We start from the raw sequence: 17,138 nt of genomic DNA, 5'->3' as shown, positions 1-17,138 counted from the left end.
AATCACTTTGAAAGCATAAGCAGCTGTCATGTACCTGGAAAGATGTAATAACAGTACAAATTACATTAACAGTGTAATACTCACAGCTGCAACTGTTAACATGTCAAAGACTTTGGTGCAATAACGCCAGGCATTAGCATTCCCATACTTGGTCTGGCACTCATCTGTAAGAATAAAAAAGAGAGCTGAGTGGTACAGAAGCAAAGTCATCTGTTGATTTCATTCTTCTTCTGCTTCTTTTTCTACTGTTTTTACTTCGTTTTGTTTAAACATGTTTTTATATTAGACAAAGAGTTTTTAAATAACAATTTCAAGCTGTGTGTGTGTGTGTGTGTGTGTGTGTGTGTGTGTGTGTGTGTGTGTGTGTGTGTGTGTGTGTGTGTGTGTGAGTGTGTGAGAGAGACAGAGAGAGATATAACTAGCAATGAGACCTTAAAGTCGGGAATTCTGGCCCACCATTCTCTGCATAGTTGTTTTTTCATCAAGCCATAATGAACATCCTGCCCAAGGTTACGCAGAAGCACCTCAGTCTGACTCCAGTAAAGTCTCAGTAAGCCTCTCCAAAACCTTATTTGTTATTTCTGAGCCATGAGACAGCTTAAGGCCACGAAGTGATAGCAGACTTTCTCCTTCAGGTTTTTTTTCTTGTTTTTGTTTTGTTTGTTTGTTTTTCAGATTTTGGTGAAGAGCAGAATTCAAGGTTCATTCAAGTACGGCAAGTCGTCCGGCCCCTGAAGCAGCAAAGCAGCCCAAGACCATCACACTACCACTACCACCACATTGGACTGTTGGTGTGATGTTGTCTTTTATAAAATGCTGTTAGTTTTACATCAGATTAAACAACAAGATGAAAACCTTCCAGAAAGTTCAGCTTTTGTCTCGTCAGTCCACAGACCATTTTCAATTCAGTTTTACAGTGGCTTGCAAAAGTATTGGGCCCCCTTGAACTTTCCCACATTTTGTCACATTACAGCCACAAACATGAATCAATCTTATTGTAATTCCAGGTGAAAGACCAACACAGGGTGGTGCACACGTGAGAAGTGGAACAAAAATCATACATGACTCCAAACATTTGTTACAAATAAACAACTGCAAAGTGGGGTGTGCATAATTATTCAGCCACCTTTGGTCTGAGTGCAGTCAGTTGCACATAGACGTTGCCTGATGAGTGCTAATGACTAAACAGAGTGCACCTGTGTGTAATCTAATGTCAGTACAAATACAGCTGCTCTGTGACGGCCTCAGAGGTTGTCTAAGAGAATATTGGGAGCAACAACACCATGAAGCCCAAAGAACACAGCAGACAGGTCAGGGATAAAGTTATTGAGACATTTAATGCAGGTTTAGGCTACAAAAAGATTTCCCAAGCCTTGAACATCCACGGAGCACTGTTCAAGCCATCATTCAGAAATGGAAGGAGTATGGCACAACTGTAAAGCTACCAAGACAAGGCCGTCCACCTAAACTCACAGGCCGAACAAGGAGAGCGCTGATCAGAAATGCAGCCAAGAGGCCCATGGTGACTCTGGACGAGCTGCAGAGATCTACAGCTCAGGTGGGGGAATCTGTCCATAGGACAACTATTAGTCGTGCACTGCACAAAGTTGGCCTTTATGGAAGAGTGGCAAGAAGAAAGCCATTGTTAACAGAAAACCAGAAGAAGTCCCGTTTGCAGTTTGCCACAAGCCATGTGGGGACACAGCAAACATGTGGAAGAAGCTGCTCTGGTCAGATGAGACCAAAATGCAAAATGCTGTGTGTGGAAAACTAACACTGCACATCACTCTGAACGCACCATCCCCACTGTCAGATATGGTGGTGGCAGCATCATGCTCTGGGGGGGCTTCTCTTCAGCAGGGACAGGGAAGCTGGTCAGAGTTGATGGAAGATGGATGGAGCCAAACACAGGGCAAGCTTGGAAGAAAACCTCTTGGAGTCTGCGAAAGACTTGAGACTGGGGCGGAGCTTCACCTTCCAGCAGGACAACGACCCTGAACATAAAGCCAGGAAACACTGGGATGGTTTAAAACAAAACATATCCATGTGTTAGAACGGCCCAGTCAAAGTCCAGATCTAAATCCAATCGAGAATCTGTGGCAAGATCTGAAAACTGCTGTTCACAAACGCTGTCCATCTAATCTGACTGAGCTGGAGCTGCTTTGCAAAGAAGAATGGGCAAAGATTTCAGTCTGTAGATGTGCAAAGCTGGTAGAGACAGACCCTAAAAGACTGGCAGCTGGAACTGCAGCAAAAGCTGGTTCTACAAAGTATTGACTCAGGGGCTGAATAATTACGCACACCCCACTTTGCAGTCATTTATTTGTAAAAAATGTTTGGAATCATGTGTGATTTTCGTTCCACTTCTCACGTGTGCACCACTTTGTGTTGGTCTTTCACCTGGAATTCCAATAAAATTGATTCATGTTTGTGGCTGTAACGTGACAAAATGTGGGAAAGTTAAAGGGGGCCGAACACTTTTGAAAGCCACTGTATTTATACAGCACCAAATCACAACAATGGTTGCCTCAATGTGCTACATAAATAAAATTGAACTGAATTTTTCCCAAAAGTCCTGAGAAGCACCAAGATCAGGGCAAATGTGAGACAAGCTGTTGTGTTCTTTCTGGTCAGCAATGGTTTGTGCCTTGGATGCCATTTCTGCAAAATCTCTTTTCACTGCAGAATTTTATTACTGTTGTATCATGCACACTGAGCTAAACTGAGGCGAGTGAGGCCTGCAGTTCTGTAGATGATGCTGTGGGTTCTTTTGTGACCTTCTGGTCATTGATGTGCTCTCGGAGTAATTTTGGGAGGCCTGCCACTGTTCACCACTGACGTTTTCTCAATTCGTGGCTAATAGTGCTCGTGGTTTGCCTTAGTTTGCTTTGTAACCATTTCCAGTCTGATGTCAGCCTGGAATCAGGCCTGGGTGTGACTGTACTCACCTTTCCATAAAGGTGGATAATAAGAGAGAGCAATGACTTTTTCACACAGGGACAGGTACGTTTGGATTGTCAATAAATAAAACCAGTTTAACAATTGGGTTGTCTTTGTCTAATATAAACATTAGCTTGATCTTAAACACTTTAGTGTGACAAATATGCAAAAATATTATATCAGGAAAAGAGAAAAATGCTGAATGAAAAGTACTGTGCATGTCATATAAACGAAATATTGTGAAAAACAGCTTTAAAAAATATTTTGTTTTTGGTTTGATTTTTTTGGTCCTATTTCAACACAATGTATTTGTTAGTTCTATATTATTATTATTTCATTTGTTGTTTTCCAAAGTAAAAAAAGGGGCTGCTCCTCATCAGCTCTGTGAATCAAAACTCACCATAAAAGCCGTAAACTTGGGTGATCTGCCTGCTCTCATGGTTTCCACGTAGAAGAGTGATGCGGTCAGGCCATTTGGCCTTCAGCACTAGCAGATAGGTGAACGTCTCCAAGCTGTAATACCCTCGGTCGACGAAGTCACCCTACAGATGACGGAGGTATATTACAGACACTGTGCCAACATACCTGTTAAACAGAACCAGTTAAGAAAGCTGCTTCTAAAAATGTGTTCCAAACTTAATAAAAGAAACAAACCATGAAGATGTAATTTGTGTCTGGAACCTGGCCACCAGTTCGGAAGAGTTCACAAAGATCATAAAACTAGAACACAGACAGACACTCGGGTATTTATTTAAAACCCAGACCAACATTAAAAAAGGTGAAAACTATGTTAAGAGTCAGTGTAAACATGTTGCTTAGAAACATCAGTGATCAGGGTGTTTTGAGACTCCATTTTTACCTGTCCATGTATGTCCCCACACACTGTTACAGGAGTGGAGACGGGCTGCACGTTGGACTCCTCCAGCAGAAGATCACACACGTAGTCACATAACCTCTGTACAGATCACAGCATAACAGACAGAAAACATAAGCCACTCACTGTTTGTAAATAAGACCAATTTCATAATAGAAGTATGAATCTAAAGCATTTCCTAAGCGAATAATAATAATAATAATTATTATTATTATTATTTTTATTTTTTTAACTATTTAATTTGTAAAAATGTGTATACACACACACACACACACACACACACACACACACACACACACACAGGAAAATATTTAGTATACACATCCAGAAATGCATACACTATTATATATTGTACATATATTTATTAGTTTCAGGTTGGCCATTCTTGTATTTTGCTCGTTTGTGTTGTTGTGTTTGCACATCTCTGTTGCTTGTGGGGCTCGCACACAAGAATTTCACTCGCATGTGCTGTGCCAGTGTGCCTGCACATGTGATGTGACAATAAAAGTGATTTGATTTGATTTGGGAAGTTCAACTACTTTCACTCTGCCTGAGCTCTGTTAACCAAGTGGTGTTCAAGAATAGTTCACCAAGCTTTTTGGCGCGTGCTAATGCTCTTCCGTGGATATTTGCTGCCTTTTGTTACTGTTTCAGTCACTGCTTTAATAATGTTGACATCTGGCCTCTGAGGAGGTAAATTGTAAATGGTCTGATTCTTTTATAGTGCTTTTCTTCTCTCCTGGAGGACTCAAAGTGCTCTATACAACATGCCACATTCACACAAGCACTTTCTAGCTACTATTTACACACGATCATACGCCGGTGGATGAAACTGGGGGTTAATATCTTGTCCAAGGATATTTGCAGATTAGGAGCAGCCAGGGATCGAACCACCAACCTTCCGATCAGTAGATGACCTGCCCTACCACCTGACCTACAGCCACCCAGGCCAGTCATAACTGATAGATGGAAAATCCACAGTGAAACACTAAGTGTAGCAACGCGCTGGGAACTGTTCACACTGAAAAATAAAGTTGTTGCCATTTACATGTTTACATCTAATGAGACGTGCTAATCAAATGTGTAATTTGTTCAAAAAAAAGTAACCAATGTCAAAATACAAACTCTGAAAGACCTTCAGAAAGCTTGGACAACTATTGCTCAAGACCACTTAAAATAAAATTACAAAGACTAAAAAATAAAATAAAATAAAAAACAGCACAGGAGATCATTCTTGTACTCGCTGAATCTCCCTGTAGAGGAGCAAATTTAACCAAAGAATTTCCTTAAGGATTAAGAAAGTATCCGGGTTCTGATTGTACTTGTACGACTGAGCCTTTAGCTTGCTCTAAATTAGAAGGTAGCTTGTCAAGCTAAATTCTTCCAGTGTTGTCTCATTTACAAGAGACACCTGTTCCTGTTTTTCAGTTCAGCCAATCTGAGTTTAAAGAAAACATTACTGCAAAGTACGGCTGTGAAAAAACAGAAGAAATGTGAACGATATATCAAAATCTGTACAGTATTACAAATCGTGCAGCTACACCTTCGGTTGGTGGGACATGAGATAAGCCGTATTGTTCACAGTATTGCCAGAGTATAATTGTGTATTTAATAAAATACTTATAATTTGTGTCCCCGTAACCTTTTAAGTATCATCATGTAAAGTATCGTGACACTACGCTGGATCGATTTTTCCTCTGCCCGTAGGTGACGTGTCACCAAAAACGTATTTGTAGCCAGTCACTTACAGTAACTGAAAGACTGTCTCCTTTAAATTCAGATCTTGACAATAACTTTGAGTGCACATTAATTATTGTTTCCTTTCACAAACCGCTGATCAGCTTGACTAGTCTCCCGGTTTCACAATGACTACAACAACCATGAAACTGTCACTGGCTACTACGGGGGAGTGTAACTGAGTTTGAAAGGATGGGAAGGAACGGTACTCTTGGTCACTGCAACTACTCTTAAAATCGTTTGAAACCAACCAAGACTGAGTACAGCTTTACACCGGTGAGAAAAACCCAGCGGTCAGCCCATATGATAACAGCTAGCAGCATCGGCTCACTGCTGACATTGTGGTACCTTCAGAAAAATAACAATCCCTCAGGCCACTGTCGCTCCTGCTCCCATACCATCTCAGAGGATGTTACTAAACTTTAACTGTGCCATGACAGCTAAGATACATTATTATTTTACTGTCTGAGAGATTGAAATCAACAGACTAGCATCACTAGCTAGCTATAGCTAATTCTGCTATTCCAACAGACAGCAGGAGTGAGAGCGCCGTTATTATCAGCCCACAACACGGATTCAGCAGAAACACGTCAAGAAAGTGACATTTACCTTCAGATCGTTTTCTGGGAGGTATTTACACTGCTTTGCAATCTCTGCATATTTATCCAAATCTAGAGGCGCCATTGTACCCAGACAGTTATATACGTCACTTCCTGCAACACTCGGGAGGAGTGTTTTCCTCTAACGTCATTTCAAAGTCGTCACAAACCGAAATATGATATGACTGCAGCTCTGTTACTTTAAACCAGGGGTGTCAAACTCATTTGCACAGGGGGCCAAAACTCAAGGCACACTTTAGGTCGTTGGCCAAACAAGATAAACATTCACTGAACAAACTAAAACAATGTTTTTCTTAAAAAAAAAATATATAAATATGAATAAAAACGGACATGAATATTATTCCAGAATAAATAAACTTAGAAAAAATAAACTTTAACTTTAAATATTTTTCTCTCCATAAAATATATCCTGTCAAAATTATACAAGTTAGAAATGTGAAAATGCTGCCAAAACCCCCAGAAAAAATACATGAAAATTGTGCGTGTAAGTAAACGCTAAAATAACAACAAATCAAAACAATGAGATTTTGTTGCTATTATGATAGTTTATAAAAAATAAAATAAACTTAAAATATTTTGCTCTTCATAAAAATATCTCCTGATACAAATTGAAAATATAAACATGATGCAAAAAAACAAACTAGAAATATAAATAAAATTTCTGCTTTTCCGCAAAAGTGAAAAAACAAACAAACAACAACAACAACAAATCATAACAATCAGTTTTCTTGGCTCTCATGCCACTTTGTCAGAGCTGGATGCTTGGCATCTTTTTTTGGCAACAAGTTCGTTTAAGTTTGGTGTGAGGTCTTTGTTGTAGAGATTCTCAGGATGGACTGCAGGTGTTCATCGGTCAGACGACTCCTGTGTGCTGTTTTGTTAATCTTCAACACTAAAAACAGCTTCTCACACAGGTATGTGCGCTTTACAATACCACTATTCATTCACTGGTGGAGGCAAAATACAGTTGTAGCCACAGCTGCCCTGGGGCAGACTGACAGAAGCGAGGCTGCCATATCGCGCCATCGGCCCCTCTGGCCATCACCAGTAGGCAAGTAGGGTAAAGTGTCTTGCCCACGGACACAACGACCAGGACAGAGAGCCCAGGGATCGAACCGGCGACCTTCCGGTTACAGATGCGATTCCCAACCCCCTGAGCCACGGTCGCCCGTAAATGGGTTGCGAAGCAGCTCGAAATTCTCTTTTTGCGCTTCAAAGTCACCAAAGCGCCGTGCGAACTCAGTGCGCAGTGCACTCAGCTTATCAGCAAGGTGCGCATTTGGGAAAATTGTTGCGCTGACTTGGTTCAACATTACTTGGCAAAAGGGAAAGTGAGGCAAGTTGCACTGGTTCATTTGTGACTCCCATAAGAGCAGCTTCACTTGAAACGTCTTCACCGCATCATACATGCCATGTCCATGAACTGACAGGTTTCCTTGCTGAGCTCAAAAAGTTAATTGAGAACTTTTCCCCAACACAGCCAATGGACCTCTGTATGATAAGGAATGTCGGCAAACGCTGAATCTATTTCCCACATAAAAGACTGAAATTGCTCGGATAAAATTTACAGTTTGCGTTACGGTGCTCATTACACGCTCCATTTTTAGGACTTTACCACGCAGTGTTTCCTGGTGTATGATGCTTTGATATGCTGTTAACTCACCGGTGCAGTTCTCCTTAAGCTAGTCCACTTTTTTTTAAGTTCAACAAGTTTGTCCCAGGGCAGTTTCATGTCGGTTACACTTTGACATAGGTTTTAAAAAATGTCTTTTCCTGTCGTTGTCCCGTGCATCGATTTAATGCCCATATTTCTTCTCCACGGATGAAGATGGCCAGCTGTGCAATGTCTATCATGGCTTCACCTTGGCAAGTGCCACTCTCATGTCATTTTCACAGCAAAGTCTGTTCCTTTTCTTCGTTTTTATGTCCAGCATCCTCGAAAAGGATTGCTCACAAAGATATGTTGTAACAAATGGTATAAAAAAAAAATCCAGGGCTTTCTTAGCAATAACTGGATACTCGTCCATTTGTCGACACCAAAACGCTGAGAGCATTGTTGTTCTGAAGAGTTGCTGTTGAACCTAGCTTTGCTGAATTTCAATGATTTTGCCATGGTATTCATCATTGACATCTGCTGTTTCAACAGCAAACGTGAACAGTTGTCTCACCCATGCTGGATATGACTCTTGTAGGAAAATATTTGTCGAGAGACTTTGCTTACAAGCTCATCTAAGTGCGTTGCAATTGTTTGCTTCAGTTATGTGGATACAGAAATATTTCCGATTCCAGACACATCTTCGATCTTACTTACACAGTTGTCCAGAAGGGGGAAGTTTGCGAAGTAGTTGTTCTCTGTTTGTCGTTTCCATAACGCTAGCTTTTTTTGAAAAGCCTTCAGGTGTTCTTCTGCTTCTATGATATTGACTCCACCACCCTGCATCTGCTGATTGAGATGATTGAGAGCTGCGAATATATCAGCCATGTACCGTAAAATGAACTCAAGATCTTTGAAGCAATCTGCATGACAGTGTTGGTGCTCTTGCAAAAACAGGGCTAATTCCACACGCATGGCAAAAACACGATTCAGCACCTGTCCCCGGGATAACCACAGAACATTAGAATGGTACAGAAGTACCTCGAATTCAGAGCCCATTTCTTTACACAGCTCACTGAAGATGCGGAGCCTCAGAGCACTATTTCACACATAGTTCACACATTCCACCACAGTTTTTAACACTTCTGCCATTTTTGGAGGCAAGGTTTTTGTTGCCAACGCATGCCTGTGCAAAATACAATGCGTCACCATGATGTGTGGTGCATCGGCTTTTACTAGCGCACCAAAACCAGAGTTTCTTCCCAGCATGACTGGAGCTCCATCTGTACAAACTGCAACCATATCCAATGAAAGATTGTTGTCTCTGAAGAAGTCATCCACAAGCTTCTTCACATCGGCTGCCTTAGTTGTTGTTGTAAGAGGCTTGCAAAATAAAATCTTCTTTTATCACGTCATCTTTCACATAGTGCACAAAAACAGCAAGCTGGCTTAGATTAGCAGCGTCTGTGCTCTCATCAGGTTGAAGGCTGAATTTTGCCGGGCTTGAAATCAGATCGGCGACTACTTGAGCCAAGATGTCTTTACTCATGTCTTCTATTCTTTCGCTGATGGTGTCATTTGAAAGAGGAATTTGGGATAATTTACCTTCGGCCTCTGTTCCGAGTATCAGATTCGCCATCTTTAACGCAGCTGGTTTCACGAGTGTTTCACCAATGGTGTATGGCTTGCCCTACTTTGCGTTCAGGTAAGCAACTTCGTACGATGCTGTGAGGATCGGTTGTTAACGGGTACAAATCCAAGAGCAGGCAGAGTGGGCCTTTCATCGAATCTGTCTCTCTTCACCTTGAATTCAGCAAGTGTTGTGCTCTTGTATTTCCCGTCTCCATGCAGCTTCAAGAAGTGTTCCTTTAGTTTTGCCAGTGCGAGACTAGAGTTGCTCAACTTATGGCAAGATGGCGCTGGAGTGACGGCAGCCTTTCCAAGTAGCTCTGCAACACCAAACTTGTTTCTTAACTTTCAACTGTTTTAGACTAGTCTTTCAACCTTTTTTTTTTTTTAACTTCCTTTAGTCACTTTACTTTCTACCTCTTAGATATACTATGGATAACACACTTTTTAAAACTTCTGGAACCAGCTCCTTCATCTACTCAAGAGCGGAGCTGCTGGCACTTAACACAAAGGCACAGACCGGCATGAGATACAATATCCCGGTCGAGCTAAAGAGGAGCTACAGAGGCTGCAAGGCTGGAGCGAGGAAAGCGGATCACCGGAGGTGATTCAAACCATCAATCCGACAGTGATCATGGGCAACGTGAACTCGTTACAGAATAAGATTGATGAACTGTGCGCTCTGAACAACCACCGACTCTACCGTGAGTGCAGTTTGTTTATCTTCACAGAGACGTGGCTAACCAAGCTAACGCCGCAGGCTAACGTAGACCTATGTGGATTCACATCCATGAGAGCCGATAGGGACACGCAGGCCAGCGGAAAAAGCAGAGGTGGGGGACTCATTGTCTACGTTAACAACAGATATTGTAACCCTGGACACGTCTCCGTTAAAGTATCTGTATGTCGTTCGGACCTGGAGCTGCTAGCTGTTAGCTTGCGGCCATATTATCTACCTAGGAGTTTAGTCATGTGATCTGTGTGTGTGTTTACATCCCTCCGAGGGCCGACGCAACAGCTGCCTGTGAGAAAATACACACAGTTACAGCAAGACTACAGACACAACACCCTGAGGCTTTCATTATTATATCTGGAGACTTTAATCATGCCACACTGGACTCTACTCTGGCTGCTTTTCACCAGTTTGTGAATTGTCCCACACGGAGCAACAGGACAATTGACCTACTGTATGCTAATGTGAGAGATGCATCCAGAGCCACCTCCCTCCCCCCACTAGGGAAGTCAGACCACAACCTGGTTTACCTACAGCCACAATACACACCCCTCGTCCAAAGGCAGCCGGTCACAACACGCTCCATCAGGAGATGGACCCCAGAAAAGGAGGATGCTCTGAGAGACTGCTATGACACCACAGACTGGGATGTGCTCCTGAGCCCACATGGTGAGGACATAGAGGGGGCGACACACTGTCTGACGGACTACCTCAACTTTTGTGTGGACACGGTCGCCCCTGCTAAGACAGTACGGTGTTATCCTAATAAGAAACCGTGGGTAACACAGGAAGTCAAAGCTGTCCTCAACATGAAGAAGAAGGCTTTCAGGAGCAAAGTGAAGGAGGAGATGAAAGCAGCACAGCGGGAGGTGAAACGCTGCCTGAGGGAAGCAAAGGACACCTACAGGAGGAAGGTGGAGCAGAAGTTGGAGAGAAACAATATGAGGGAGGTCTGGAATGGTGTGAAAACCATCACAGGCCACAACACCAAGAAAAGCACAGTGGGGGGGACTGTGGAGAAGGCAAACGAACTCAACAACTTCTTCAACAGGTTTGACCAGCCCACAACCCCCCCACCCTCACCCCCACCTTTACTACAGAGCCCTCTCCCTACTCTCCTACCTCCCTCGCTTCCCCCCCCTCCCTGACACTATGACACCCCCCCTCCTCCTTCTCCAACCCCTCTCTAAACAGCACGACAGCCTCTCTCCCCCCCTTCCAATCATCTCCCAGTGTCATAGTGGATCAGGTCAGGAGACAACTGAGGAAGCTTCGCCCCAGAAAGGCAGCAGGCCCAGACAAGGTGTGTCCTAGGATGCTAAAGGCATGTGCTGCTGAACTTGGGGAGCCGCTACAACGAGTCTTCAACCTCAGTCTGCGACTGGGGAGAGTGCCTGCCCTATGGAAGACATCCTGCATCGTCCCGGTCCCCAAAAAGAACCGGCCCAATGAGCTGAATGACTTCCGACCGGTGGCACTGACGTCACATCTTATGAAGACTCTAGAGCGGCTCTTCCTCAACCTCCTCCGACCACAGGTACAACATGCCCAGGACCCACTACAGTTTGCATACAAGGCGGATGTCGGAGTGGAGGATGCCATCCTGTACCTCCTGCATAGAGCCCACTCACACCTGGACAAGGGAAAAGGCACGGTCAGGATCCTGTATCTTGACTTTTCCAGTGCCTTTAATACCATCCGGCCCTGTCTGCTTCAGGAGAAACTAAACAGGATGCAGGTGGACCCCTGCCTGGTCGCTTGGATCTCCGACTACCTCACCGACAGGCCACAGTACGTCAGGCTGAAGGACATCACGTCGGACACTGTGGTCAGCACCACAGGGAACTGTGCTGTGCCCACTTCTCTTCACCCTGTACACCTCTGACTTCTGCTATAACTCTGAATTATGCCACATTCAGAAGTTTGCAGATGACACGGCCATCATGGGGTGTATCTGGGATGACCAGGAAGAGGAGTCCAGGAGTCCGGTGAGGAACTTTGTCACATGGAGTCACACAAACCACCTGCAACTCAACACTTCAAAGACCAAGGAACTGGTTGTGGATTTCTGTTAGGTAAAGTGACACGGATGGATTACGTGGCAGAAACACACACGGACACCAAATAGTTTGTGATGCAAGTTTATATACACGAGTAGGGAATATTTACAAGGGAAGGGGCTATATACAGTGATAGATAAAAATGTGCCAGAAGATTAACACCGAGGAGATCAGACGGAGCCGAGGTATGCAGGTAGGCAGGTGACGCACCGGAGCTACCTGACAACAAGGAACAAAACAGAGTTTACGGCGTACCGTTGATAGCCGAACGTTAAACACAAGTGGACGGAGAGAGTTGGAGAGCTTACTTGACACACAAACCACAGCTGCTGCAGTGACCGCAGCCTGATGGAACGTAGCACTCCGTCGCGGATCCACAATAGCCAACACAAAATCCTAGGTAGGCAGGCAGGCAATGGAACAGGCTAAAACAAAAGAGAAGCAGTCAAAATGTGGGTCCTTAAAACATACAGCTCCACAGCGTAGAATCAACAGATTCAGCCTGTGCTAACTCGTTACCACTTGTGACAGCGATAATACTCCGACACCAGACGTCCGTGACTCTGCTCCCTAAAAGCGCTCACTGATGACGTCCGATGCGTCGCAGGTGTGTCGGAATGCCATCAAGCCCCGCCTCGCCTACCTATAACGAAAAGGAAAACAAAACCCAAACAACAACAATACACCTACCCACCACCTCCTAACAGTATCCCCCCCTCAAGGAACGCCACCCGGCGGTCCTCCAGGCTTGTCAGGATGCCTCCTGTAAAAATCCACAATAAGCGCCGGGTCCACAATAAAGGTCCTAGAGACCCAGGAGCGCTCCTCCGGGCCATACCCCTCCCAGTCCACCAGAAACTGGAAACCACGGCCACGACGGCGCACATCCAGCAGCTGCCGGACCGAATAGACAGGACCGCCGTCCACCACCCGGGCCACGCGGAGGAGGTTCCACGGGTGGGCACAGCGGGCTGCGAGAGACTGGCTGTAGTTGAGAAACGTGGAACGTAGGATGAACCCTCATGGAGGCCGGTAGTTGCAGCCTCACGGAAACAGGATTGATGATGCGTTGGATGGTGAAAGGACCCAGGAAGCGAGGGGCAAGCTTCCTGGACACGCACTTCAAAGGAACATTTGCAGAGGACAGCCAAACCTGTTGGCCCACGGTGTATTGAGGCGCAGGCGTTCTCCTCCGATCAGCAGCCCGGCGAGTCTGAGACACAGTCCGGAGCAGCGCTGCCTTAGCCAAATCCTCTGACTGCGACGTAAATGATCCTGCACGGCCGGAACCGCAATCTCCGCCTCCTGAGAAGGAAACAACGGCGGCTGATATCCCAGACAGACCTCAAACGGAGAAAAACCAGTAGCTGCCGAGGTGAGAGAGTTATAAGCATACTCAATCCAAGCAAGATGACCACTCCAGGAAGCGGGGTCAGAGGAGGCCACACAGCGCAAGGCGGACTCCAGCTGCTGATTGGCCCTTTCAGTCTGTCCATTAGACTGTGGGTGATAGCCCGAGGAAAGGCTCACCCCCACTCCCAACGCAGTACAAAAAGCCTTCCACACCCGAGAAACAAACTGAGGCCCCCTGTCAGACACAATGTCCAAAGGTATCCCATGTAACCGAAAAACGTGATCCTTGGAGAACCTGTCCACAATGGTGAGGATCACCGAGTGACCAGCGGAACGCGGCAACCCGGTAACAAAGTCAACTGCAATATGCGACCAAGGTCGACCAGGGACAGGCAGGGGATGCAGCAGCCTGGGAGGGGCCAGATGACGGCTCTTATTGCGCGCACAGGTGTCACAGGCCAGCACATACTCGCGGGCATCACTCGCCAAAGCGGGCCACCAAAAGAAGCGCCGTAACAGGGAAACCGTACAACGCACGCCAGGATGACAAGCAAAACGAGATGCGTGCACCCAGTGCAAGACACGCGCACGCACGGCCGCCGGAACAAACAGTTTACCCGGCGGGCCCGAACCCGGGTCCGGATCCTGCCGCTGCGCCTGGCGCACCAGGCTCTCGATCTCCCATGTCACGGCCCCCACCACGCAAGACGAGGGGATGATCGGAACCACCCCCGTAGACTCAGACGCGGGGGAAAATTGACGGGACAAGGCGTCCGGCTTAACATTGCAAGAACCCGGGCGAAACGATATAGTAAAATGAAACCGGCTAAAAAACGGCTGCCACCTGGCCTGCCTGGAGTTAAGCCGCTTCGCACTCCGAATGTAAGAGAGATTCTTATGGTCCGTCCAAACCACAAACGGCTGTTCCGCCCCCTCCAACCAGTGACGCCACTCTTCCAAAGCCAGCTTAACCGCCAGCAGCTCACGATTACCCACGTCATAGTTCCGCTCAGCCGGAGAAAACCGCCGCGAAAAAACCGCGCACGGATGGAGACGGCCATCATCGGGCGAGCACTGCGACAACACCGCCCCCGCACCCACATCAGAAGCATCCACCTCCACAACAAACTGTCTGGCACCATCTGGGTGGGCGAGAATGGGCGCGGAACAAAACAACTCCTTCAACTGAGCAAACGCCTGCTCGGCCTCAGTAGACCAACTGAAAACTCGAGCCGGGGACGTAAGCCGGGTGAGCGGAAGGGTGATCTGACTGAAGTTCTTAATAAATCGGCGATAAAAATTAGCAAACCCCAAAAACCTCTGCAGGTGTTTGCGCGAGGAAGGAGTCGGCCAATCCGCGATCGCTCTGATTTTACCAGGATCAGGCCCCACCTGCCCCTTAGCAAGGACATAGCCCAGGAACGACACAGAACGAGCATGAAACTCACACTTCTCCGCTTTCACAAAAAGTTTGTTTTCCAGAAGCCGCTGCAAAACGCTGCGCACCTGCTGAACATGGTCCTCAAAAGACCGCGAAAAAAAACAAGGATGTCATCCAAATAAACGAACACACACCGATTCAAAAAGTCCCGAAGCACATCATTAATCAATGCTTGAAACACCGCCGGCGCATTCGTCAGCCCAAAAGGCATTACCAGATATTCGTAATGTCCACGATGAGTGTTAACACCATAATTCCCTCCACACTCACCACCAAGCTGGAGCATCTGGGACTCAGCTCATCTATGTGTCAGTGGATCTCCAACTTCCTAACTGGCAGACCACAGGCAGTAAGGATGGGCGGACATGTCTCAGCCTCCACCACTCTCAGCACTGGAGCCCCCCAGGGGTGTGTTCTGAGCCCCCTGCTGTACTCTTTGTACACATATGACTGCGTGGCCACTACCAGCTCCACCACCATCATCAAGTTTGCTGACGACACCGTCGTGGTGGGCCTGATCTCTGATAACAACGAGACGGCCTACCTGAAGGAGATTAGGAATCTGGAGAACTGGTGCCAGAGGAACAACCTCCTTCTAAACGTCAGTAAGACAAAGGAGCTGATAGTGGACTTCAGCACTAAGCAGGAGAGGAACTACCAGACCCCCGTCATCAACGAGTGCCCAGTGGAGAGAGTGGACAGCTTCAAATACCTCGGAGTTCACATCACGCAGGACCTGTCATGGTCCTGTCACATCAACACCGTGGTGAAAAAGGCCCGACAGCGTCTCTACCACCTCAGACGCTTGAGAGACTTCCAACTGCCCTCCAAGGTGCTCAGGAACTTTTACTCCTGCACCATAGAGAGCATCCTGACGGGAAACATCTTAACCTGGTTCGGGAACAGCACCATGCAGGACAGACGAGCTCTACAGAGGGTTGTGCGGTCAGCTGAGCGCACCATCCGCTCCGAGCTCCCTGACCTGCACTCAATCTACAGCAGGCGGTGCTGGACCAAGGCCAGGAAGATGGTGAAGGACCTCAGCCATCCCAACAACAGACTGTTCTCTCTGCTGAGGTCAGGAAAGCGATTCCGCTCCCTGAAGACCAACACAGAGAGACTGAGGAGGAGCTTCTTCCCGCAGGCGATACGGTCTCTCAATCACACCACCACACAGTACTGACCCACACATATGGTTCTTACACACACACACTGGACTTTCTGGACTTTGGTTTTGCACAACACTGGTCACTATATTCTTCATTTCCAGTTAATACTTGTACAGCTGCTGTTATTGTGTATATATTTATTTATATTTAGATTTCTTCATACATTCTTATATAGTTCTATATTGTGTATTGTGTATTTTGTTGTACAGTTATTTTATTTTCAACTTTAATTTATATATTTTATCTTATTCTTCCCAGTTAAATTTACCCTTCATTCTAATTTGTGTTGTACAGTTATTTCATTTTTAACCTTAATTTATATTTTATTCCTTCCTAGTTAAATTTACCCTTTTTAATTTTTCATATTTATTTCCTATCTTATTCATAGCCTTTTCCTTTTTTGTTTTCTTTAGGTCACGAGCAGTTGTCCAAGCATTTCACTACATATCGTACTGTGTATGACTGTGTACGTGACAAATAAAATTTGAATTTGAATTTGAATTTAAAGGCCGTTTTCCACTCATCTCCCTGGCGCATGCGCACCAGATGAGGTGCGCATTGTGAAGGTCCAGCTTCGTAAAAATGACCGCGTTCTGTAAAGGTTCAAAAGCAGAAGAGATCAGGGGAAGAGGGTATTTGTTCTTCACAGTAATGTCATTAAGACCCCGAAAATCAATGCAGGGTCGGAGAGATCCATCTTTCTTATCCACAAAGAAAAAACCCGCCGCCAACGGCGAAGACGACGGACGAATCAAGCCCGCCTCCAGTGACTCCATGATATACCTCTCCATGGCCGCCTTCTCCGGACCAGAGAGGTTATACAGCCGGCTGGTGGGCAAAGGAGCTCCCGGTAACAGTTCAATGCCACAATCATAAGGACGATGGGGGGGAAGCGAGAGCGCACAGCGTTTACTGAAAACCACTCCCAGATCATGATATTGTTCAGGTACAGACGAAAGATCCACCTCCTCGGGCGCCAGCTTAGACG

The 17,138-nt window shown here is 45.8% G+C and overlaps 1 protein-coding gene and 1 long non-coding RNA gene across 3 annotated transcripts in view; both read right to left on the bottom strand.

The window, feature by feature from the left end:
* The window catches only part of LOC146561862 (serine/threonine-protein phosphatase 6 catalytic subunit-like), a 52,469-nt gene that overhangs the window by 2,576 nt on the left and 32,755 nt on the right, over positions 1–17,138 (bottom strand). Inside the window, exons 1-5 of one of the 2 annotated variants that reach the window (XM_085293273.1) lie at positions 6,161–6,304; positions 3,800–3,895; positions 3,595–3,660; positions 3,341–3,482; positions 85–164 (exon numbers count right to left, since the gene is read on the bottom strand). In XM_085293273.1, coding sequence (XP_085149399.1) covers positions 85–164; positions 3,341–3,482; positions 3,595–3,660; positions 3,800–3,895; positions 6,161–6,235 — 459 coding nt within the window. In that variant the 5' untranslated portion in view covers positions 6,236–6,304. Of the gene's footprint in view, positions 1–84; positions 165–3,340; positions 3,483–3,594; positions 3,661–3,799; positions 3,896–6,160; positions 6,305–17,138 lie in introns of those variants that run through there. The other variant, XM_085293274.1, reaches the window with a different exon arrangement.
* Positions 12,286–12,822, bottom strand: LOC146561863 (uncharacterized). Its single transcript, XR_014894579.1, has 3 exons — positions 12,707–12,822; positions 12,496–12,612; positions 12,286–12,406 (listed from the first exon to the last, which is right to left on the bottom strand). It is a non-coding gene; the product is annotated as an uncharacterized LOC146561863 (long non-coding RNA).

Source organism: Mchenga conophoros, linkage group LG12 (assembly GCF_057382185.1).
Source record: "Mchenga conophoros isolate Kocher_MC1m ecotype Shallow Benthic linkage group LG12, M_conophoros_male_GT1.1, whole genome shotgun sequence".
In the NCBI taxonomy this organism is placed as follows: domain Eukaryota; kingdom Metazoa; phylum Chordata; class Actinopteri; order Cichliformes; family Cichlidae; genus Mchenga; species Mchenga conophoros.
The sequence above is the reverse complement of the archived record's forward strand: the minus strand, read 5'-3'. Positions and strand labels throughout refer to the sequence as shown.